Source organism: Gouania willdenowi, chromosome 13 (genome assembly GCF_900634775.1).
Source record: "Gouania willdenowi chromosome 13, fGouWil2.1, whole genome shotgun sequence".
Lineage (NCBI taxonomy): Eukaryota > Metazoa > Chordata > Actinopteri > Blenniiformes > Gobiesocidae > Gouania > Gouania willdenowi.
In genome coordinates, this window is record NC_041056.1 from 17,813,496 (window position 1) to 17,839,913 (window position 26,418).

A 26,418-nucleotide genomic window follows, 5' to 3' on the forward strand; every position below is an offset into this window, starting at 1 on the left:
TGACTGTGTTCAACCACCTTCAGCTAGTGGGGGTCCCCGGTATCTGGCACCTTTATTTTGGGGGTCTGAAAAGGTTTAGAACCGCTGCTTTAAAGCATCAGATTTTTCTAACATTGGTTTGTAAATGTTTTCAACCGATTCATTGTATTCCAGCAAGAGAGAAAGACGAACCAAAACAGAATGAAGTACATGAAGTCTTGTATAACAAAAGTATCCCTTCTAACTAGGACTGATGTATAATGGTGTATTCTCCTCGGTTGTGTTTTTCAGGTGGCTGTGACAGGGGCATCCCCGGGGCAGGACCCATGAGGAGTCATAGAAGATGCTCACAGCCTGGGCGCTTCTGCTCTTCTTAGCGATGTGGGTGAGATGCACCTCTGCTGGCCCGCTCTCCTTCCGAATAGGTAAGTCAGCGCAATAATGATGGGTATTGGTTCTTGAGTCTACTTGTAAAAAGTCTATCAGCACTCTGAGGGAGTCAAATGATAGCAAAAGTGACATTTCTAGTAAATTTCTACTGGTTTTGGGGCTGTCGCTGGGCAACACGGACTTTCAACTCCCTCCAAAGATTTTCAATGGGGTTGAGATCTGGAGACTGGCTAGGCCACTACAGGACCTTGAAATGCTTCTTAAGAAGCCACTCCTTTGTTGCCCGGTCGGTGTGTTTGGGATCATTGTCGTGCTGAAAGACATTTTTAATGCCCTTGCTGATGGAAGGAGGTTTTCACTCAAAATCTCACGATACATAGCCCCATTCATTCTTTCCTATACACAGATGAGTTGTCCTGGTCCCTTTGCAGAGAAACAGTCCCAGAGCATGATGTTACCACTTCCATGCTTTACAGTAGGTATGGTGTTCTTTCTCTTCCAAACTCGACGATTTGAGTTTTTACCAAAAAGTTCTATTTTGGTTTTATCTGGCCATATGACATTTGCCCTATCCTCTTCTGGATCATCCAAATGCTCTCTTGCAAACTTCATATGGGCCCGGACACGTCTGGCACTGCAGGATTTGATTCCCTGTCGGCGTAGTGTGTTAGTGATGGTAACCTTTGTTACTTTGGTCCCAGCTCTCTGCAGGTCATTCACCAGGTCCCCCTGTGTGGTTCTGGGATTTTTGCCCACCGTTCTTGTGATCATTTTGACCCCACGGTGTGAGATCTTGCGTGGAGCCCCAGATCGAGGGAGATAATCAGTGGTTTTGTATGTCTTCCATTTTCTGATAATTGCTCCCACAGTTGATTTCTTCCCACCAAGCTGCTTACCTATAGCAGATTCAGTCTTCCCAGCCTGGTGCAGGTCTACTACTTTGTTTCTGGTGTCCTTTGAGGGCTCTTTGGTCTTGGCGATATTGGAGTTTGGAGTGTGACTGTTTGAGGTTGTGGACAGGTGTATTTTATACTGATAACAAGTTCAAACAGGTGCCATTAATACAAGTAACGAGTGGAGGACAGAGGAGCCTCTTAAAGAAGAAGTTAGAGGTCTGTGAGAGCCAAAAATCTTGCTTGTTTGTAGGTGACCAAACTTATTTTACCAAGGGATTTACCAATTAATTCATTAAAAATCCTACAATGTGATTTTCTGGATTTTTTTTTCTCATTTTGTCTCTCATAGTTGAGGTATACCTATGATGAAAATTACAGGCCTCTCATCTTTTTAAGTGGGAGTATTTGCACAATTGGTGGCTGACTAAATACTTTTTTGCCCCACTGTATACTATAGATAGACAGAAAGACAGACATACACTGTAGATGGATAATATAGATAGATACTATAGATAGATAGACAGACACTGTAGATAGATACTATAGATACTATAGATAGATAGATAGATAGATAGATAGATAGATTAAAAAAAACAGTAGATAGAAAAAGATCTAGTTAAAACATGACTAAAGGAAAAAGCAGTATAGGTCTTTGGACCAAATGCTAGACTTGCTTGACTTTGTGATTGAGAGGTCATGGTTCAATCCACATATAACCTGCCAAAGAGTGCTGGTGACCAGTGGGGGACGGTTCTTCTTCTTAATATTCTTTCACAGTCTTCCTCTCACTGACATCCTGTCACCAGCTTCTCCTCCTCTAACCGTTTGACTGGCTGTCTCATTACTTATGTATAGATGCCTTGTCCATGTTGGGAAAATATGCATGAATGTTTATGCTTGACTTTTGTGTACTAAACAAAAGGTAAGATTGCCAAAAAAAAGCATAGATTGAGACATAGATTGGTATCACACCTCTTGGACTCTGAGTGAACTCTTACTGATGAGTCGAACTTTAAAAGCATGCTTGTCGACTTGCAGAAGTGTAGAGTTAGATTTGTAGACAAAGAAAAAGAGTGGAAATTTACTAATGACTACCAAACTTCAGGGAAAACGAGAGGATGCATAAAAACACGTATGCTTCTTTAATCAGCGCCATTGGCGTTTAAGAAAAAAAGAGGTTAATTATAATTTATTCTTATGATAAAACTCCTACTTTGTTTTATCCATCCATCCATTTTCTTACCCGCTTATTCCTGTTTTTGACAGGGTCGCGGGGGTCTGCCGGTGCCAATCTCCGGCTCTCATAGGGCGCTTGGCGGGGGTACACCCTGGACAGGGCGCCAGTCCATCACAGTACTTTGTTTTACTTTACTCTAAATTTCAACTGATATGTCACATAGGATTCAAGGATATAAGATAATCCAAGTTAAGTAAACAATATTATTCAGCTTGACAAAAAGAAGTACTTCTATGAGCTCATGAATGCATATTGGAACCATAACGCATCTTTCTCTTTTGCTACATTATCTTTTTACTGTTGCTATGCAATTGAGAGAATGCATGTATTTCATGGCTCCAGTATTTCAAACCATGACAAAAATGAGTTGGTGGTAACTGTCATCTTCAAAGTTTCCTATTTTGATCAAGGCTTGATTGAATATGTACTATTTTACTCACATGCATTTGGTGTTCAGAAGTTTTTCATCTGACTTTAATCTAATATATACATATATATGTGTGTATGTATGTTTAGTTTTTAACACAAAGAAGTAATATATTTTGCTTGAGAAATGTTCAATATTTTTCAGTTCCGTCTGAAGAATGATTGCAAAAAATTATGGAAATTCAACCAAAAAAACATGTGTGAAAGATTCCACAATCTTCCATTAATTTCTGAACCAGACATCATTGCGAAGGCAATAATACTGTATATAATGGACAAGCATTTATAGGTTGGCTCGAGATATTAATTTCTCCATCTTTAAAGCTTCCTGTTCTGAAGTTACATTATAATAAAATGTCATAACAAGGAAGTGGTGTCTTGGTTTTGCATATCTTAAATATAGCAGGTTGTTGTATATTCTTTAGACACTTGTAATCTCTGAAAGCGTGTATTGAAGTTGACCTTAGATGTCAGTGCAGCTGTTTTGCAAAAATGATAGCTCGTTCATGGCTGTCTCTACATTATCAGCTCACAATAACTGCCAAGGATTGTATTGTTGTATGGAAGCAAGAAGGTCGACATATGCACTCCAGCAATGTCCCCAAACACTGGGTCGTAGCCCATTACAGGGCCTTGTGTCAACTGATACTGGCCCACAGGAAAAAACAATCGCACAGCAGTCCATCTAAAATGAGGCATCTGATTTTGTCTTGTTTTAGTATTATATTGTCTTGTTTTAGTGTCATATTATTTCTGAGTTCAGTCCAGTTAAATAAGACAATTTTGACAACAATAATCACAAAAAACTCTGCAATGGTATTCATTATTGTTAATTTGCTAATAATAGAGCATCCCCATTTCTGGTTACTGCTTTGTCCCCCACCACTTGACTGTTAGTATTAACTCATTCATTATTAAATCATTCAGTCATTGCATCACTGACAGCTGACAAATAATCAGGTTATTGGTCTGTTTTTTCCACATTTTTTCTCTGTGAGAACAGCGCCTACGGTACATGTTTTCTTAGTGTGATTAGTCGGCAAAGCACCAGCACAGGAACACATGCCCTGAGCTACAAAACACAACTGAAAAGCACACAGAGTGACTCAAAAACTAAACTAAACCCCTTACAATAACGAGGCTCTGCCATTTACACTCCAGGACAGTGTTTCTCAAATGGGGGTACATGTACACCTAAGGGTACATGATGGAGAGAGAAAGTGTCAAATTTACAAATGAAGGCATTACAAATATGGGTGTTTTATGATGTTTATTTTTAGTTAAAATGATAATCATAATAATGATGATGGAATTTATCTTGATTAGAACATGAACTGAAAATGCAATTGGCCAGTCTTTGTCCAACACCAGGCAGGAGATGATCAAAACTATAGAGATAAATCTATTCACGAGACACTAAATACAGTTTCTTTCCATTTATTTACACAATGAGATTCTTTAAAATGTGTGTTATTGCGCATTCATTCCATCGTTATGCTCTATAGTTTTTTCATAGAATCTAAGCAAAATGTTATAGTTGTTGGACAAAGGGGGTACTTGAGCCAAAAAAGTTTATGAAACCACTGCTCCAGGAGATGATGATTATCTTTGGTGTACCCTGAGTATTGCCTGCTTGCCAAAATGTTACTGTCAGTGTCCATCCAACAGTGTAGCTTGGTAGCGGGAACCTCCGTTTTTAAATACTCTAGCACAGTCAGTTAAAGCACACTAATGGAGAATGAATAAAATGGTAATAGGCACACCGGATTGAACCATGCTAGCAGCCGATCGCTTCCTCCAATCAGACATCGCTCTGTAACCCTCTCAAAAACTACATCCCATCAAGATGTTATTAAGCAATTATTTTTGCCATTTATTGTCAATCTAAACAATGTTTGATTTAAAGTTCAGTTCACTTTCTTCACAATGTAAACCCCCTGAGGCATGTTACTCATTTTTAAGAAGAGCTTAACAGTAAACAGTTCTTAGTTATTTAATTCATTCATTTAATATAAGCAGGAGTTTATTCTGCTTCAAAATAATAGGAAGAGCCAACATTAAAGCAGAACTAAGTAACTTTTTCACTTTAATAAATCCTTCTCATAGTCCCTGTGAGGGTGATACAAGTGTTTATGAGGTGATTGGGGGGTCTTTCATCTCCCCCTGCTGTCTCTGGCCAGAAAACAGCAACTTTCCTGCCTCCAACCCCGTGGCAAGACGTACTGCTTTACGGCAGCCCGATACAAACTAATGCTAAATTATGACCAGCCCCGTGGCTGCACAAGGTCTACAAATTAAATTTTCTCTAATTTAAAAAAAAGACCTTTGTCCGAGGAAAGGAGCAACTCTATGCAGTGACAGCTCAGCAGCAACACACACACGCGGCTCTGCGACGACAGTGTGTTTGATTGCACAACTGGCACGCACACACACTCGCAACCCAGCGCTCCATCAGGCAACACACACACAAATATCAATCCATCCATCCATCAGCACACAAACACACGACACACATTTCCACACTCACTTCCGTATTACTCCCACATCATTCATTCATTTTACTTGTCTCTCTTCCTCATACTGTTCACATGGTCACATGGGACTATATGTGTGAAAGCACCCTTAGTGTCACTGCTGTATGAGGATTTTTCAGTGATCGGTTGCTACCGTCTTGGGGGAGCAAAGGTGCTCGTGTAGCTGTGGGGTGGGGCAGGTGAAATAACATATATACATATAACATATAACAATAATATGACAGTGAAATAAGCAAAAGGGTCCTTTAGGGGGAGCGCTAAGCACAAGTTACTTTGTTCTGCTTTAAAAAAACAACAACAGCAGTATAAACACTTGGCCATTACAAACCAGTAATCCCAAAAAAGCCTAAAAAGTCAGAAGTATTGTGTGTTCTGCTTTTACTGTCCATATTCATACTAAAAAAACAAAACAAGTAAACTTTGGCCTTTGATTGCTTTTGTGACAACTACCCACTGATGTGAAACTTGATAAGAATATGCCAAGGGGTTATTTTTTTTAAGCATCGCTTTCACAACAGCAGAGGTCGAACTGGTGTCTTTACCTGGTTTGTTACGGCATCACTTGAGCCCATTTTCAGGGTGAGATGAAGTTTATTTTGGGATTATTGTAGAAGAGGAAAACAGTGTAGAATAAACTGTGAGAAGTAAGCCTCTTCTACAAAAACAACCCAATGTGCTTAAGTTCTTTTCAATTGGCACCCAGTAATGAAATTATAATTTGTTTTTTTCCAATGTGTTGTTACAGTATCTTGTTCCAGAACATAGAGTGAATTATGCTACTAAATTTGTGCAATAAAAACGTATTTTTGGGTTTGCAGCAGGCCAACACAGTATGTTTTTTTATTTTAGTTTTTTACCTTGTTTTTCAGAAATTAAATGTTACTAGAATCAAAGTATGGGTTAGGGTATCTCTACAGTTTCAAGTGCCTCTGAAATATGTTCAAAATCTTGTTAAAAGTAACCCCGAGGCAAAATGGGAGTGACTTTCTCTTTCAGCTTTTTGCATTGATAAAACACCTCGAAAATTAGTGGCGAGCAGTTTTTCAGTTCACCTTGCCTTCATAACCCTGAGGGAAGAACTACTGCTACACTTCAGGATAAACACACAAAATGCAATCACATTTTTATGAAAGCAGACCAAGTTAAATACACAAACACACATGATTTAATACAAAATGTACTGTATATATAATATGAACATCTTTTGTGACAAATACATTATCTAATTGGAGTCCAATTTTGTATGCTGATGAGTGCTAAGGGCATTTGTTAGTTTGTTTATGTAAGAGCACCCCTGTTCTGTTCACTGCTTAGTATTAAACTGCACATCATGCAGTCATTGCATCACTGACTGATGACAGACAAATACAGTCCTTGGTCTGTATTTTTTCTGAAAACATCTGAAACTCCTGACAGTAAATGTTAATGTGAATTAAAAGTCAAATGACATTTATGTGATCTTGAGCTTTTATTTTACACATGTATACAAAGAAGATTGAAAGTAGTTCATCTATTCAACCCTATGGCTTTAAGCAACCCTGTTGTCACACAATTTTAATCAAAAATAATAATGAATTTCTTAGTTCATAAGGATTTGATCTATGCTTGGGTCTGAATTCCTCATTATTATAGCTCCACCCCTTTTCTACCCCTTTTCTGATGTGCTTCTGAGAGCAACTTGTTTTGGTGCGGTCTCTTTCAATGCAAATGAGACACTTCATACTCCGCCCCCTCTCCAGGTTGCAGAGGTGACACTCGGTTAAACTCCACCCTGCTCGGCCATTTTTGTAGTTTGATAGAAGAGGTACGATTATGTAGCGGCGCAAAAACTTTTTGTTCACATTTTACAAAATGTCAACAACAGAAGACTTGTCCATCCAGCTTTACATGTTTGAGCCAGAGTCGGACCCGGTGGAGCGAGATGAAAATGAAGATGATGAACCTGCAGAACCCTAACAAGTGAGCTAACACAAGCACCGAGCTAACGCTAGCGCCAAGCTAACGTCACAAAATGCATTTTAATACAGTCTTTTCGGAGACAAAAATGGCAAAATGAAATGACTAATGAAAACTTTAGACTTAAATTAAATCACGTAGGCCATATCATCAAGGATCTAAAACGAGCACACAGCGCTAACATATGAAGTCTGAAGACGGTGCAACTGCTAATGCTAACAAAACAATGACAGGGACGTCGTATCATCACACTTTTTAGCGTTATTTACAGGCACTTTGAAAAGGTTCTGATGCGGGAGACGGTGTAATGAAGCGTGTGGGTTACAACCGAACATTTTGACTTATCCTCTCGTAACTTCAGCATCCTTGAGCTTGGACTACAAAATAAAAGCGAGAAATAAAAGTGTTGGGCCTGTAGTCGATGTCCTAATTTGGCAGTTCCGCTGCAAATACTGTGACGTTATTGTTCAAAAAACGTAATAGAGAATCGAAACAGATTGAAAAATATGACCAAAACAGAATATAAAGATATCAACAGAGCACCTGAAGAGACTAATTTGAACTTTTCTGTACTTCTAAACACTCTAAATATACAACAACAAAAAAAAACAAACCTTCTCGTGTTCAGTTTTCTGTTATGTATTCATCATTAATAGGTATTAGACCAGGGGGCGGCAACTCTAGTCCTCCAGGGCTGGATTCCTGAGACTTTTAGATGTTTTCCTGCTCCAACACACCCGAATCAAATGAAGCTCGTTATCATGCTTCTGCAGAGCTTGATGACCACACATTGGTTTCAGGAATCCGGCCCTAGGGGACTGGAGTTGCCGACCCCTGAACTAGACTATGAAAAGCTTGATTGGATCAACTCCGGCATCAAAGGCAAACATTTTATCACAGGTTTTATTTGTTGTCTTTGGTGCAACCCTGTTACCAATATTGAGATACCTGGAAAAGTACATTATTTTTAAAAATATGAGTATTTTACCATTTAGCACAGAAAGTAACATTCTAACTGAATAACCACTTGGTTTCAGAAATGAATTGATTTAAATAAAATTAAGTAATTTTAAAAATCTAACTTTTAAATTTTGGCATGTTTCATAACTGTCAGATCAGCACACAGGTCGATTGTAATTGTAGAATTAGCCTTGTAGATGTAGGTTTGCTACACATTCTGTCAATCCCCATAGTTGAGCTCCATCTACCCTCACAGTGCCTTATTGAGGCTGGCTGCTGAAGCCACCACAGCTGAGTCATTGTGCCCTTGCCTCCAGTCTGTTTCATTCTGCCCTCAGCTGTGCTGATTACAGTTGGCATCTATGAACTCATTTAACTCACTGTAACTGGAAGACCATGGTAGATTGTACGTTGGGGTGACAAGGAGAGGAAATAACTAGGCAGCAAAATGATGAGATCATTTACATTGTTTAGCTCGGTTAATGTGCTGTAATATTGTAGCTTTTATTCACAACAGAGGCTGAAACACCAACTTTTGTTTAGCCATGGGAGAACTTGGTGATTAATTGCTTCTTTTTTTTAATTACTCAACCGTATGCTTTGCGAGGCATTGGGTTAATGACAATCAGACATGTGCGCTCACAGACCTGATGCTACAGGACACTTTTGAGCTGTGCCAGTTCTGAGGAGGCCACCTGTAACAAGAGCTTGGTGCCCAGTTTTCTTTGATTTACTGAGATGACAACAAAGGTATTGAGGACATATCAGAAGAAAGAAAAAGGGATTTTAATTACACAACAGCATGCACGCCTCGAGGCTGTAAAGTTCTTTGTCACGGTGTATGTCAGTAAGCTAATTTGAAAATGTTTTCTCAGTATTTTAGGGCAGAGATGGTGTGTTTTGTAGGAGACAACTCAGGAACCTCAGGGTTGACTGAAAGAGGGGGAGTTTATGATGAATCACTAAGGCTTTAATCACCAGAGTATGTGCTGGGACCAATCGTTTAGTTAATGGCAGATAAGACTGATGTTATACAATTAATGCACAGTGCTTTGCTCCTGAGTGTACCACATAAATAATTCAGTAAATCTGATAAAGGCACAGTGCACAGGTACGTGATGCGTTAGCGCGACAGAAGTGTGTATTTGCAAGCGCACGCATCACAAAATAATGACATTCGTTTGTCAAATCATGAAACAAATTTAAAGGTGTTTGATATTACCAATGATGTTCATTTGCACTGGGCACGTGCACATGCTTGCAGAAATAATGCCACAATCTTCATCTACACACAGGCATAAAAACATTGGTTGTTAAATTATTAACATACTAATTACAAGCTGTAGGCGAGTGTTTGCACATGTGTAATGAAGTGTGTTTCACGCTGAGATGGAAGGCACAGGCATACTTTTTTGTAATAAACTAGGCTGCAAGAGAAGCAGCCTTGGTTTTTGGACCGTTGCAATCCTGTGGCGATAGACAAAGAAGGTCATTTTCAGGGCATTGGCTGAAGTTTCATTCAAGTCTGTTTTTTAAAAAATTATATTGATGGAAACCGTTTGGCTGGGCTTGATTACATTTCCCGTGTAATTAGTACAGCTATGGGTTGACTTACCCAATGTTTGCATGCGTAATAATGTGTAGTAATAGAATTCTGTATATACATTCAATAATCTCGACAGCACCAAATACTGCACAGGCAGTGTGATTTGCCAAACTTGGAACTGATTGTGGTGGCTGTGCATTTATTTAGCACTTTTGACAGACAGGTCTTAATTGTCACGGTTCTATGCACAGATCTTATTGTTACATGGAGGAGATGTAGCCAGAGCATGTTACACGTGTACTGTATATACTCTCTTTTAACTGAGATTTACTTCCAACTTGTCAGCATTACAAAGACACACGAAACCTGGAGAAGCATTTCCTGGAACCTTCCAAAATAAAAGCATTCACAGGAAATACCTAGATTTACCTCAGAGTGAGAGTTTCTCTAAGGTTCACTCAACTTAATGATATCAATAATAATAATGATAATGATAATAATAATAACTAGAACTGCAAGCAGTTATGAAAGGGGGCCAAGTTTTCCCACGCGACTCTGCCCCCAGGTTTCACGGAGCCCGTGAAAGTACGTCACGTAGGATGACGGGCTTGGGGCGAGCGTCAGGACACAGGCCAACGTGCCATTTGCTGTGAACAGATGGATATGAAGTTTTGGAAGATGTGATTCAAAATATGAAAGTTACAGGCCAAAATGCATCTGCACCCATTATAGCGCCACCTAAAGGTGCACATTTTGGTATGGGTGGTCTGTGTACTCTTATATATGTACCCTGTAAATTTCACAGCCCTCAACATAATAATTCAACTGAACACGGCCCCAGGAGCGACCCAAGGTCATACCCACCAAATTTGGTAAAAATCGGTCTTGCCATTTAAGAGATATATAGGTACCCCCCCTTTGTTCGACTACAACATTTTGCATAGAAAACTATTCAAAAAACCCACATTTTAAAGAATCTAACTTAGTAAATAAGTGGAAAGAAACAGTATTTAATGCAGTGGTAAACAACCTTTTTTGGATCGTGACCCTATTTTGATCGTTTCCAATCATGTTTGAGCTCAGATATGTATTTATTTTTACTGCATTTTAGTTTAACTATATTCACAAAGTGAAAGTATAGAAATACAGTTGTTTAAGATTGTGTTGTTTTAATAATTAAAAATAATTACAAAAAAGTAATTACATTTTTCAGAAATTTCAGGCGACCCCACATAGGTTAAAAGATAGATTTAGTGGTTCCCGAATAGATTTATTTCTATAGTTTTTATTATTTCCAGTCATCTCATGCCTGGGGGGGGGACAAAAACGGACACTTCAGTAGTTATTTTTCCACTCTCTCCCTCAAGTCCCCCCTGTAGGGCCATTGCGTAACCCTAGGGGTACACGTACCCCCATTTGAGAAACCCTGCTGTAAAGTAAGCTACCCTCCAACGTCTAACAGGCCCCCGCACTGAAGACTTTCAAATCCTGCTTTAAATCAACTTTTAATTCACCTGAGTTTTTATTTATTTATTTGTTTGGGGGTGGGGGGGTTCTTAGCCCTGTTTAGATTTCTTTAATTTCATTATTTTATTGTTTGTTAATAAAGCAGCAGCAAATCATCATTTAGAATGTTGTGTTGATTGTAACCATGACAACAGAAATGAAAACAAACACAGGAGATGAAAGCAATGACTTGAAAGTACCTAGATTCTTCTAGAGTAGCACGCACAGCTCAAAGCTCACAGCTCCAAAAACGACACTTTTTTGTTGAACATTCTCTTGCTTTTGTTTCTTGAAACATTGACGATGGATCAAAAACCAGCGATGGACGTTACTTTTAGTGACTTTGGGGATTCTCAGCCCTTATTTAACAAATTCAGAGGGGCGTCATTCCACCCGCCAAAGCCACCTCGGAGGAAGAAGGTTAAGACACAGGAGATGAAGGGAGACCAACCATCATCTCCTGGAGACAAGGGTGATGATGAACAGGTGAACCATCCACCAGCCACCGTACCAGTGAGTCCCTGTGAACCAGGCTGTACACTGGTACCTGACCAAGCGCCATCAGGGTGTATCACATGTGAAGACATGAGATACAAGTCATTCTTTAAAACGTACCAGATGGAATTACTAGACAGGGACCTGGCCCATCTCATACTGGCTCTAGATGTTTCCAGAAAGGAGCTCCATGAGCAGAACATTGAAAAGGACGTTCTGAGGGCCGATCTCAGGCAGGCGCAGGAGAAATTCAAAAGTCAAAGTGATCAACACGACCAACTGTTGGATGGGAACGCCAACATGTTAGAAGTGGTGAAGTCAAAGGAGCAGGCCTACAGCAGTCTGGAGGAGCAGGTGAAAGAAAAGGTGACCCTGCTGGAGAACGCCCTGGTAGAAGCACAGAACCAACTGAAAGCCAAAGATGTGGAATTAGAAGAAGAGCGGTCCAGGCACGCTAAAAAGAAACCTCTATGGAAAAGAATCCGCCAGTGGTTTACCAGGAAAACCAAACATTAGAACAAAATAAACCTCAAGTTTGACTCTTAATCTCTATCCCCCCATGATGAAAAAGAAAGATAAAAAAAGATGAAAGAACAAATGAATAAACAAAATGTTTATAAAAATAATTGTTGCGTTGAACTGAGTTATTAAGTTGGGTCAGACCATGAAAATCATAGTATAATAACTTTTTTCCTCAAGAATTCTGACTTTAAATTAAGAAATCTGACATTTTTCTCAGAATTCCAACTTTAAAGTGAGAAGTCTGACTTTAAGGTAAAAAATCTGATATTTTTCTGATTTTAAATTTAGAATTCAGATTTTTTTCCTCAGAAATCCAACATAAGGGAATTGGTATTGCACTGCACACTTTTTTAGTAATCTCTCAATGAACAATTTATGTCAAATTTGTGTTTAAATTCTGTTAGCTCCATGAATTTTAATTCCACTTTCATTCCATCATTGTGCTCTGTTGTTGTTTTTTTCACAGTATTCTGAGCAACATGTTGTAGATGGACAAATGGGGGCAGGGGCGCAAATTATGGTGGGGGATGCAGGGGTCGTGTCCCCCCCCAAAAAATCTCATTGTAAACACAAATTAAATAAATATTACAGTATAGTAACCTTATTTTACTTTAAAATACAAGTCATGCTGCTTAAAAACACATTGACGATTTTAACAATTGAAATATTATACCCCTCAATTAAAATAAACAGTTTTTACATTATTTTTCAATTCTGATGCTTTTATACTGGCCATGTAGTTCATAGTGCTGTGGACTTGTAGCTACACATTCACACCAAAACATTTTTCATTGAGTGGGGTTTTGGACCCACCCTCTAAAGGGCACCACCCTACCTTGCACGGTTTAGCTTGCAGAAACACTTTTACCAATGAAACTACAAAAGGTAACAATAATAATAATAATAATAATTGGAACGATAACAATAGAGTTCCTAGCACCATATGCGGTTCCCTGGCTCCGCGGGCTTGGCCCCCTAATAATAATAATAATATTACATCAATTTTATATAGCGCTTTTTTGAAGGCTCAGTCATTTTACAGAATTAAGGGATTATTCTTTCACTCCACACTTCGTGGTGGTAAACTACTATTGTAGCCACAGCTGCCCTGGGGCAGACTTACAGAGGCGAGGCTGCCAAAGTGCGCCATTGTCCCCTCCAACCACCACCAACACACTACATTCATACGAGGCAATGTGGGTGAAGTGCCTTGCCCAAGGACACAATGACAGATACCACTGGAGCTTCTGTCCCCCACTGTGGCACCTGGAATTCTCAGTGGTCTCCTATCTAACTACTAACCAGGCCCAGACCTGCTTAGCTTCAGGGATCTATGAGATCGGGCAATGACAGGCTGGCATGGCTATTTTCACATAACAAAAATTAGCCTTAGAAAACAATCCTTTTATTAATCTTTAACCAAATATGAATTCACAACAGAGTGAAAGGTTCCAGATGAGACTCATCTTACCTTAACATATTTGAAATGATTCATTTGAAAATAATTGAAAACTTTCTTTTACACTATTATTTATTTGCTCTTCTTATACCTTCTACTTATACTGTACGTATCAACATTTGAGTGTTTTCACACAAAGTACGATGCAATAACTTTCCTTGTCAGAAGCTGGTTGGTTTCCTAGTATTTCTTTCTCACTTTTATCCACCTTCTTTTGCGATGAATTCTGAATTCATTTCAACATAGATCACTGCTTTTTTGTGAGGTATAGGCAGCTACGTTTGTAAAATGTTTCTGACATTTAGATAGAAACTCTTGAGTTTTCTTTTCACAGACTTTAAAGTATTTCTTGTTGCCAATAACTACTGTAATAGAATATGGTGTTTTCCTGCAGTCGGCTACTTTTTCTGTAAAATGAAAGACCATCTCTTTCATCCTCTGGTAGACCTTGCTCTTCAAATCTTGGTTGTACATCGTCCCAATGTTTGATTTATTCCAGTATTTTTCACTGAAATGGAAAAGGTATTTTATATTTGGCATTACCTACTTTTTTTCATTTTAGACTGCTTAAAATTTCTGAATGTCTGTCGGGATAGGCTCCAGCATCCTCTTTCAAATCATATAATGTCTTATATAATAGAATTATATAATTATATAATATAATATATAATAGAATTTTTTTTTCTGTATGGAGTTGGAATCTGTTTTCATTTGAAAAGAAATAGCATTCCTCATTCATTTTCCTATGTAGATGCAGAATAACTTGAGTGTTTCTTTTCTTTCCTTCCTCTGTTGAACATCTTCTACACTAAAGTGCATTAGCAGTCAGTGTTTGTGCAGCGGTTCTCGGCTTTCCTCATCCATTACAGCCAGCGTGTTGTGGAGAGAGTACTGCTTTTAAAAGGAATTAGAGGAGATGATTGGGTTAGTTGTGATTGATGGCAGCTTGTGATTCATTTCCCTTTTTTGCAAAACATTTTACACTTGCAGCACATGTGCACCACGGATCTGTTAATGCCTTTTCCTTTTAAAATGATTAAATATTTGAGGCTGAAGCCATTCATGTAAAACCTGTGATTCTGTGCCAGTTAGGGATGCAACGATTAATCGTAAGGCAGTTAAAAATCGATTCATAGGTATCACGATTGACATTGATACTTTGAAAATTGAATCGCAGTACTTTTTTTAAACAGCAGCTATATTAAACAGCTATATATTTATCTCTTCTCTTGTCGAGCAGTGTACCGGCGGGCGGAATCTGCTACTACTTTCTTTCTGGCCGCCTTCTACACTTAAACATGTTAATAAATGATTCATTACCCCTTTAGCACCGAAAGAATATCTGTAATATTACGTGAATATCTGTAAAAGTCACGTTTTAGCTCTGTCTGCTAGCATAGCATCTCTTCTTCACTGCACAGAATATCTGCATGCCAACCAACCACTGGGCTACCAGCGCCCTCTGCTGGTTCAAACAAATATCTGACGTAAATCAGTGCAATGACTGTTTTTTGTTTTTTTTTTAAAGTCCAATTGTTAAGGCACAAAATACATTTTCAGTTGCACTTTTAAAAATGTAAATATGCATTTTTATTTGATTGGCAACCAAACTTTCAACACTGTTTTATTTGTCTGTTTTTGTGTGATGTGTATTTGTACCGCACAATGAAACAAAGTTTTCATTTCAGTATGAAATATCCTTTATTGCTACTTATTTTCTGATTATAATAAAAAAAAAGCTTCACATTTGTGCCTTTTACATGCATATTTGATGCTATAAGTTCCTTTCTGCCATCTTGTAACCTTTGAGAAAATGAAGGCAACTCTTAAACATTTTGACACCCTCATGTAGAACTTACTTCATACATCTTTTTGTGCACCTCCAGCTGTCTTAATATTTCTAATTTCAAACCAGGAAGTAGAATGTGTTTCAAAATCACCAATTTTTAAACTTACTTATTTGATTTTCAGTAAATGTGCAGATGAAACAAGTTTACCACACAACCACATTCAGTTACCAAATCATTGAGTCCAACAGGTTTCTGTCTTGAGAACCACTTAGAATCTTAAATGGTTAAACTGTGTGTTTTCAACAAGGTGCTGGAAGCCCTCCTCAGGGATTTTGGTTCTTTTCGACAGGATAACATCATGCAATAGCAGCAATCTTCTCTGTTGCACATCTATTGTACTAGTATCCTGTTTCACTACATTCCAAAATTGCTCTATTAGATAGATAACTGTGGTGATTTGCTCTGCTTGAAGTAATAAACAGAGGATGGTTACACTGTGGTGATAAGTGATGGACTTCATCCACAACATCTACCCATGTGGATACCCACTTGATACTGGAGTGTCCGAGGTGTGCTAAGGAAGTATTTCCCATACCATTACACCACCACAGGCTAGAACTGTGACTTCATGTTGATTTTGCCACAATCTAAATAAATAACCATTGAGGAAAAAGGGTTGGGGTATAACAAACATTGGCTATGTAACATGACACAAATGGTTTCCAAAGCTTAGTAGGATAAAATGCTAAAAATGTCATTGTGGTAAAAGGATTGATGCATAATGTCATTTGATCTTTGTTATAAATGTAAAATAAGTTTGATCTGTTCCAGCAACAAAAGTGCTTGATTTTAATGACGTATTTTTAAAAATTAGCAATAAACTTAACTAAATTGTCTAAATCGTATTATAGGTTTTTTTTTTTTTTTTTTTTTTTTTTAAGGGCAGTGTCACGGCAAATTTGCGGTTGACCTCATTTGGAGACATGATTTATTAATAAACATAACTAACAATTTTGCCCTGACAGCATGTTCTTCTGTGATTCACAATGCATGGTGTGGCTGTCTCTCTTGTGCCGTTTTGCATGGTTGGCCAAGGCTGGCGGCTGTCACCAAGGGTAATCCTTACAAAGAACCGCACAATTCTTATTAAATCCAGGGAATCTAGACAAGCATTTACAAAACTAAACCAATAACACACAGAAACAAGGAATTGCAGTAAAAAAAAAAAAGAATGAAATGTTTCTCAACTGGCAGAGGAGCATGTATGACTCATTGCTCAAGTTTATGGCAACAATGTTGAAGTTAATGGACACAGGGTTGGATGTGTCCAAAGATTGGATTTACTCCGTTACCGTAAAAACACATGTAATGGTTACTCTTACCGAACTGATGAGACTTTGGCAAATGTCAATGACAGACACTTTTACTGACCCACAGATAGAGGTTGTTTTCGCCTCCATCTTCTTTTTGCCTCCGAGGACTGAAAGATGGAACAGACACGTCAACTACAGCAATCCAGTTTAGCTGTTTTTCTTTTCAGTTATATAATTCCCACAGTGCTTATTTCAGATGACCTGTAAAGGTTATAGATTGCCAAGTGTCAAATGAAATACACATGGTGCAAGCAGCTGCTATCTGACAGCATGAAGTTATGTAGAGGTTTATGTACTATTGCAAATCAAGTCTTTTGTTGTAATTAGATCACAAATCTGTACGGGAGTTTGGTCTATGGGCTCAGTTTCTTTTCTTATCTCATGTTTTTATGTTTTACATGTATGACCAAATCACATGCACAGACCCACACACAGCAACCACTTGTCTATGGCATTCATACCCCCAATTCTCTTGACATGCAGCTCTACCAATCCTCTTCTATCATGCCTTGTCTTTGATCACGGCTCACAGTACACAGTTTGGCGAGCCCCCACTTCTCAGCTGTTGCCAGGGCCTCTGCCATTACAATCACTTGGCAGAGCTTGTGGCAGCTGCCACCTTTGCCTTAAGCACCACCCCTGACTTCACATATGCATGATGTGCATTTGAGTGCAATGAATGTGTGCTACCTGCTGTAACTATGTAGTAACACTTACTCGTGCACTCACCTGCATATATTCTTTATCCATCTTACTCACTCCAGTCCTGCCTGATGCTCTGTTTGAAATCCATTAATATGGGGTGATGGTTAATTTACAAGACCTTACATTGCAATACAGCGTGCAGGTTGACTGAATTGATTCAAGTAAATCTATTCACATACTCAAAGCTAAAAAGAATGTGAAACCTGGATGGATGCTCATGTGGCTGAATTTCATGCAAAGGCACGTGAGGCATCCATTGAGTGGATATTGGCGGGTAGACCAATTTTTGGGCCAGTTTTTGAGCACAAAAAGGTCACCAATGCTCAATATAAATATGCTCTTCGGTACATAAAAAAAAAAAAAAAAAAGAGCAGGCAATGAAAGCTGACTCAATGGCCAGTAAACTGCAGTGTAATAATACATTTGAGTTTTGGAAAGAAGTCAGGGCCATGAAAACTAAGGTATCTTTGCAATGTGTGGTTGTTGGCATCTCTGGCACTGATAATATATTGGAACTGTGATGGCAACATTATACTATGTTATTTAATTGTGTTCAGAGTGACCCTCATAGCATTGGTGACATTGATCGCTCAGATTCTATCATGTGTCATGAAGTCCTCAAAGCTATCTCAAATTTATCAGTCAATAAAGCCAATGGGTCAGATGGTGTCTGAGCTGAGCACTTAAAGTTTGCGAGTGCAAGATTAGCTCCTCTGTTCTCCATCTGTTTCACACATTTTTTTACCCATGGGTTTTTGCCCGATTCATTGCTAACTGTTTTTTAGTCCCTGTTTTAAAAGATAAATTGGGGAAGATTGGTAGTTCAGACAATTATAGACCAAAAGCATTGTCTAATATTGTGGAAACAATTCTGATGGATAAATTGTAAAGTTTGTTTTATCTTCAGCTAGCCAGTTTGGTTTTAAAGCTAAGCTGGGCACAGGCATGTGTATATATACTGTCAAAGAAATTATTGGTAAAATAAGACTCAAAACTCCTCAGTTTTTATGTGTTTTTTAGATGCCTCTAAGGCCTTCGACAGAGTTAATCACAAGAAATGATTAATTAAACTAACTCAGAAAGGTGTTCCTAAATTCATTGACCTGTTGGTATGCTCAGCAAAAGATGCAGGGTAAGTGGGGGAACAGAGTGTCTGCTTTATTTAAGGTCAGCAATGAAGTCAGACGGGGGAGTATTGCCCCAGATTCTCTTTAACTTGTATCTGGATGAACTGTCAACAAGACTTGAGGCTTGTAATACTGGATGTACAGCTGGTAACACTGTGTTAAATCATTTGTTGTATGCAGACGATCTAGTGGTTTTCAGTTCGAGCACTGCTGGGCTGCAACAGCCGCTTAACATTTGTTCACTCTACGGCCTGGAGCATGACATCAAATATAATGCAGTGAAAATTTTGGTTCTGATCTGTAGAACAAAGGAGGATAAAAGTACAGCATTTCCTGATTTTTATTTGTGTAACACAATGCCTAATGTTACAAACAAAACAAAATATATTGCACACATAATCACAGAGGACTTGTCTGATGATGCCGACATAAACAGACAATGTAGAACATTGTATGCCCAAGCGAACACACTGGCGCTTAAATTTGGATTTTGTATGGACAAAGTGAAAATAATGTTGTTCAAATCATATTGTACACCTCTGTATACAGTGCACCTTTGGTTGAACTATAAAAAAGGAACTTTGCAAAGGTTGCAGGGAGCCTATAATGATGCTCTGCGTGTGCTTCTCAGGAGGCTGAGATGGTCCAGTGCGAGTGAGATGTTTGTCACTGCTGGAATAAACATGCTGCAAGCCACATTGCGGACGCTTATGTACAGTTTCATATGCCGTTTGAATAAGTCGGTGAATACAGTAATTGTGTCCCTGGTTGACATCACCTATAGTGCCATTCGCTATCAGTCGAGGATGTGGAGGCACTGGTGTAGCTGTCTTTTTAAAGTGACTGTGTAATTGTTACTTCTTGTATTTTTGTTGGTGTTTGTTATATTACTCTGTCTTTTTGGACTTGGAGTCTGTAATAAAGTTGAATTGGATTGAATTGAATAACCCTCTGAGTGACCCAGTTATTCTACTCCTACTTCAGGGTTTCTGATGCTGCTAGTAAGAGAAAAAACTGTAGGTACTGCACAGATAGAAATTTCTTACAAGCCTTTAAAGAGTGAATGATCACTGTACCATGATGTGGCTATGAGGATATTTTGTGCTTGGCCGAGGTTTGTCCTCTCTGAGTACTCGTTTGTGTATTTTTCAAACATAAAATTTGCATAAATGCATATTTAGAAGGCCATTATTACCATGTCATTCAATTTTAGTGTAGGCAAGGAAGACACAGTCAGTGCAGACATTACATATTTCACAGCAAGACATCATGGACCCTGTTGATAAGTACAAGCACAATTAAGCACAAATAAAACCTTGAATTATAAGCCAGCATGACAGACTATCAACTGTGTAAAGATAGGTAGGCTATTTCTACAACGCAGCCAACTGTGTTATTAACTCACCCTGCACTGAATCAATTGACAGATCTGAAGGTGTTGGCTTGTGGATGCGTGTGTGTGTTTATTTGAATGGGGTTCACCGCCATTCCTCTGTTGCCTCTCCAATGCCAGCTTCCATACTGTTCAGGGTCAGTAGAAGATTGTCCCTCTTGTATTTCTCAGATCGCCTTGACTAAGATTACAGTGTTCAGTCCTGTAGGAGAGCAGCAAGGATTATGGTCCACTAAAGCCCACCTCTGTCCTCTAGCGTATGCTGATACATCACCTTATCAACCGCATGCACTCACTCTCTACAGGGGGTTCCCATGTGGACTCTCTTTTTGGTGGTGTTCTGACCACCACAATTGCAAAACGTATTTGTTCCTTTACATTTTTGATATCTTTACACTAAGGTAGAAGTAGGAATACACACACTTCTACATGCACACACACACACAAACAAGTTTTGTTACATCTGCCCAAAGCACACAGTGTTTGACATGGAAGGCCATTTGGGGTTTACTCGTTACTTTAATAACCCTGTGGTTTCGTTCACCAGGGAAGTGACTATGTATAACACATCCCACACCACTTATTGGTTCTGGTTTTATTCATTAAGCTCACAACATGTATAAGGAATCAAAAGGTGTTGTGTTGGCCTCAAGGGCTCCAACTAGCCATCTGCATCCCATGTGTCACTTACATTTCAGTATAATGAAGCGGCTAGTGACCCTTAGCTAAAGCACTGGTAGCAAGGGAAATGCAGAAATATTGCCTGTGGGCTTTTGAGAATGTAGAATCAAAGAGCATAGACTGTAGCAGTGACTGAGATGGTTGTGATGCAGCAAAGAGTAGCAGTGCTTGAACTCTCCTTTTTTTTTCAGTGAAAAAAATCTCATAAATTGTCTTCCTCTGTGTATGAACAGTTTTTTTTTTAATAGTTGTCCTATACAATGACCAATGGTTCTTCCCATCTCAAACCTCATGTAGCCTCTCAAAGAAATCAGTCACCCTTAAAAGAAATCTTAACTTATTCACTGCCAGCCATTTTCAGAGCAGCCAACCCCATATTGCCAGGCGTTTTAGATGATTTTCACTGATTTTTAAACACTTACAGAATATTTTGTACTATGACAGTCTGAAATCAGATTCTGAAAGATTAGACTCTCTAGTTTCATCATAAAAAATAATTTTGTTTAGTTCTTCTGTAATCAGCAGTTTTTCTTTTTCTGAAAAAACCTATTAGTAACTTTGAAGCAATAATTTTTTTTGCTTTAGTGACACCTCAACATTAGTTTTCTACTGTAAAACTACAAAAACAACAGACTTTTGCTTTTGATGGCAAAATTATAATTATTTTGCTATCTAGGTCGGAGTTGAATTGATTTCTTACTGTATTTTGTCCGTCCTCCAAGTCTCTCCCCTGTCATTCTCCCCACACGCAACTTCCTCCTCCTTCTCCCGGACATGCCAGGTATCACCGCTTCCCCCGTTTTTTGATTGTTTTCCCTCACCATCACGACACTCTCAATAGTCCACTGAGTTCCACACATGCTCAGGTCGAGTGTGCGATGCTGTGAGCTGCTGGGAGCTTCAGCATCAACTCTCGTAGCGCCATTTTCTGTCTCGTAAACTCTTTTCCTCTCCCTCTGAGCTCTGCCCAACACGGGTGATCTCTTATCCAAAGGTGTGCTGCTGCCACCTACATGTCACCAGTTGGTCACTACACCATGGTACAAGCTCGATATTCACAGGAGAGCTTTGTCACACTGTCTCCTAGCAACCCCAGCCGAAAAACACTATTAACGTCTTTAGACGTCTTTAGCAGTCAACGTTACTAAACCAAAAAATGTCTTTAGATGTTTAATGGTAGCAGTTCTCTTCATAGACCAACTTATTCACTATTAAATCCAATCTCACCAGTATCTATGCCATGCTCAATTTAACGTACAACTTTCACCAGTTTACTTCAATATCTTTATCTAATTCTTTAAGATGAGGTCTTGTTTAAACAATAATATTAACTCCGCAAAGGAGGTTATATTTTTACCGGCGGTATTTGTCTGTTAGCAGGGTTACTTCAATCAAAAGTACGACACATATTTTAAGCAAGGATAGACCTTACACCCTGGAAGATTCTTCAATAACCCTACATTCAGAGTGAACTCATCCTTTTGTAACTCCGTAAGTTGATCATTTATACTGTAAAAGCGGCGGTGTCTATGATAAGTGCCGTACATTTTTCAACTTCTTTCAATTTTGTCAGCCCGTTTCAACTTTTTCAACTTTATTGCTAATGTTCAGCTAATGCTCGGTTAATGCTATTGCTAGGCTAATGCTAACACTAGAACTATGCTATGCTATGCTATGCTATGCTATGCTATGCTATGCTATGCTATGCTATGCTATGCCATGCCATGCCATGCCATGCCATGCTATGCTAATGTCAATGTTAATGCTAGCTAATGTTAATGTCAATGCTAATGCTAGATAATGCTAATGATAATATTAATGCTACTTAATTTTAATGCTAATATTAATTCTAATGTTAGCTAATGCTAATACCAGCATCTTCACTTTTTTCCACAAGAAATGCAAATATTCTAGTTAGTATTACATTTGTTTTGATTTTGTCATTTTCCACCTTTTTTTTCTGAATCTACACTACTGCTTTACCATTACATTGGCTGTGACTTTGAATGAGTTTATTATGATGTTTATTAGGCTCTTTGACAACCACTTTATGAAATTAAAATTTAACAATAAAGGCAAATCATTTTCAGTTAGCACAATGTTACAATCCCAAAGTGTGTGTTAGCATCTTATTGTACTTTACCATGGCTGCCTTTTATCAGTCTGTCTGTGTTTACATCTGTTATTAAATGCTATCATACACAATAACATGTTACTCGAGGCTATTACCGGAAATAAAATGGAATCTCTATTAGCAGAATCCCTGACAAGCATTTACTTCCCTTCCTTCTCACAAGCTGATGTTCTCTTCCTTCCTGTCATCAACAGCTCTCTTTCCTTTATTTCTTTCCTCTTAACCTTTCCCCTCTTCCTCTCATCTAAATGTCGGCTTGTCTCCTTCGACCTTCCAGACTATTATGTGCTAGTGGCTCTATCTGCTCAGGGAGATATACTGACTGACAGGTAATGACACCCTCTGAGAGCTGGAATTCCCTCAGGTCTCACAGTCTGCTTACCTGCCACCATGTCGGTCTGCCTGCCTGTCGTCTACTTCTGAAACGTAGAAGTCAAACTGGAAACCTCCCATTTATGCAGTTTTCATCACATTAACCATCGTCCTCTTCCTCCTCTTACTCCTCACCACCCTCGTCATCATCATTGTTAAATTATCTTTGTGCCTTTGACAGGACTCTGTGTGTCACGATCTGTCAATTTGTTATTTGTCAGATCATGTCGGTCAATGCGGTTCTGCTCTGTCGCGATCTCTTTTCAGTCTTTAAGTCACTTTTTTAATCTTTGCTCTTTCACCTTTTTCTTTCAGTTTAAATCCCATTCAGCCAAAACTAGCATTCAACTTCACCTGACGAGAGGACCCAATGAAAATGACTCGTTATTACTTTTGCCCTTTTGCCCTATAGCAGGGGTCTGCAACCTTTCCTCTCAAAGGAGCCATTTTGCCTAATCTCACCTGGATTAAAGTCCTTCCAGAGCGGAAAAAAATACATTCGCAATGAAGACAATATAGTTTATAAAATTCTATAGAGTTAAAATAGTATTGAATAATTTTATGAGTTAATGGATTGAAGGGCTGCAAAAAAATGACTTGAACTTGATAACACGTGATCATGTTGGTCAACACATGCTAATTGCTAATTTCTTGCAATATGTCAAGTATGCATATTAAGCCAGAATGTTGACAATTAAATAAATTTTTCCCCACACAAATACAGTCTCTATTTTCTTCCAGAATAGTCTTTTTGATAGTTTAGTTACCTTACCAGGGATTTAAAACTTAAGCTTAGCCACAGGTGTAACGGAAGTTGATGGTCTGCAGAGGTTGCAGGAGGTGAAGTAGGAAAGTGGCTTGAGTTATTGCACAATGTGATTTATTTTAAGGTTAACAAATTGTTTTTAATCATACTTTTATTTGACGTTAATGTCATTAATCATCAATACCCTCTGTAAGAAATAACCATTCATTATTTTAAATATTTTTTTAAAGCTACAGGGAGCCATTGCAAAAGAGTCAAAGAGCCACATGAGGCTCCAGAGCCGCTGGTTGCAGACCCCTGCCCTATAGCATGAGCTCACAGTATAATTTAAGATGTGGTGTTAGCAGTGTAACAAAGTGAAAGGATCTTGAGAATGAATGCTACATTTACATTTTTTTCTTTCAATTTTTTTCTTTGCTAAAATAAAAAAAATGTTTTATCTAGAAAGAGCTGTATATCAAGTGGGTTGTGTACATTTTTCTAAACAGTGTTTTATACAATGTGTTCAAGCAGGCATCTGTCTGTATCCTCTGTCATCGACTTCTACCATCGACCTAAAAAACATGCCTAACCTTTAAAGAATGATTGGCTCCATTGTGTCCAGTTTTGACAGGAGCTGGAAACACACCATGCAAAGCATATTTCTATTTCTGTCATCATGTTTGACCCTGGGGGAATCATCCTTCCATGAAAAAAAATGAATGTTCCCTTCCTTTATTCTCCCAGTTGTAAATCTGAGCCACTACTGAATAAAATCGGAGTGTCATGCTTATGGCTGTGACAGAGCTGTGAACCACCCTATGATCAGTAGGTGTGCAAAGCCAAAGGAGTCGGGTGTAATAAAAAATGCTGAAAGTGGCAAAGGGTGACCTCTGTCCCCTGTTTGTTTTTCTCCCTGTACTTTAAAAACTGACGCAATCAGGAGGGTGCACTGAACTCTAAAGTTGACTATTGCAATGTGACTTACTCACAGCCCTTGGCCGTCAGAGAGCTCTTACTGTTAATGTTTAGAATCTGTTCACATTGTCCTCTGTGAGTGATTGGCAATCATCTTGTCAGTTATAACTCTATCGTGAATGTCATTGTCACTACAGACTCTTAACGGTAACCGGGCATGGGGCAGAATATATTTAAAACACCTCTAAATGTTGTTGCAAATATTTGTCCATCTCGTTTCTTGACCCACGACTTCTCTCTGTGTGTAACCCTTTTGGAACACCACCAACCCCCCATTGCCAAAGGGGGCAGTGAAGTACCACAGGAGCATTTAGACAAAGTGTAAGGAGCCAAGTAGTATTATAAGCACCTTTAGTATGAGATGGAGACAGGCTGTGCTACTAATACACAGTGCAGTGGGAGACGTTATGCTAATCCATTAACACCTTTCTTTAGGATGAATAATTCCCAATCATCACTTGAAGTCCCAGAGTTTTAGTTGACTTGAGAGCACAATCTAGTAAAACAAGGGCTAGGAAAGAACAGATATAAGATAGACATTGTGGGATTTAGGAGAATAAATTAACACATTTTGCTAGGGGCCATTCCTTGTTTAAAAAAACAAAGTGTCCTGAATGGAGCTGAGGGGAATGCCTATGCGTTCTCACTCAATGTGTATTCAGCATTCATGAACCCGATTGGAGCTCTAAAATGATTGCAAAATGCAAAGAGATTTAGGATGATAATACATTTTTTATGCAAATTCATACCGAAGGTTTGTACAATATTAAAATCGACATAATCAACCTTTGGAATAGGGAGAGTAGAAGAGTCCTCATTCTGCCAGAGCACTGCACTTTTGTTACCCAGTAGGTTTGTTCAGTCATATTTGCCAGTTGGTTCTATAAGTCATTTCCAAAGTCGAAATCTTCGTCAACAAAGCTTCTGGAAAAATGTGTTTTTGCCGAGTTTAAAGAGTGAAACCACTGGATTTATTGCTCAAATCTTTTATTGTCCCATTTACTTGCTTCAGCATATTGTCTTCAACTGAACCTTGCATTTTTAGTCTGCGGCTGTACATTTTCAAAGTGCACTGTCCTGTGGATTTCACTAAACATGTAAAGTGCTGAGTGAGCTGTGGGACAGTCAAGGTCGAGTTAATTAAATGAAGCTTAAATGCAATTTTTTTTGCTGACTTTCTTGAAAAATGACTTATTTTTCATTTAAAACAAAAA

At 38.6% G+C, this 26,418-nt stretch overlaps 1 protein-coding gene across 1 annotated transcript in view; it reads left to right on the plus strand.

The window, feature by feature from the left end:
• The window catches only part of grik4 (glutamate receptor, ionotropic, kainate 4), a 381,843-nt gene that overhangs the window by 178,630 nt on the left and 176,795 nt on the right, over positions 1 to 26,418 (plus strand). Inside the window, exon 3 of the mRNA XM_028464526.1 lies at positions 271 to 404. Coding sequence (XP_028320327.1) covers positions 323 to 404 — 82 coding nt within the window. The 5' untranslated portion in view covers positions 271 to 322. The remainder of the gene's footprint in view (positions 1 to 270; positions 405 to 26,418) is intronic.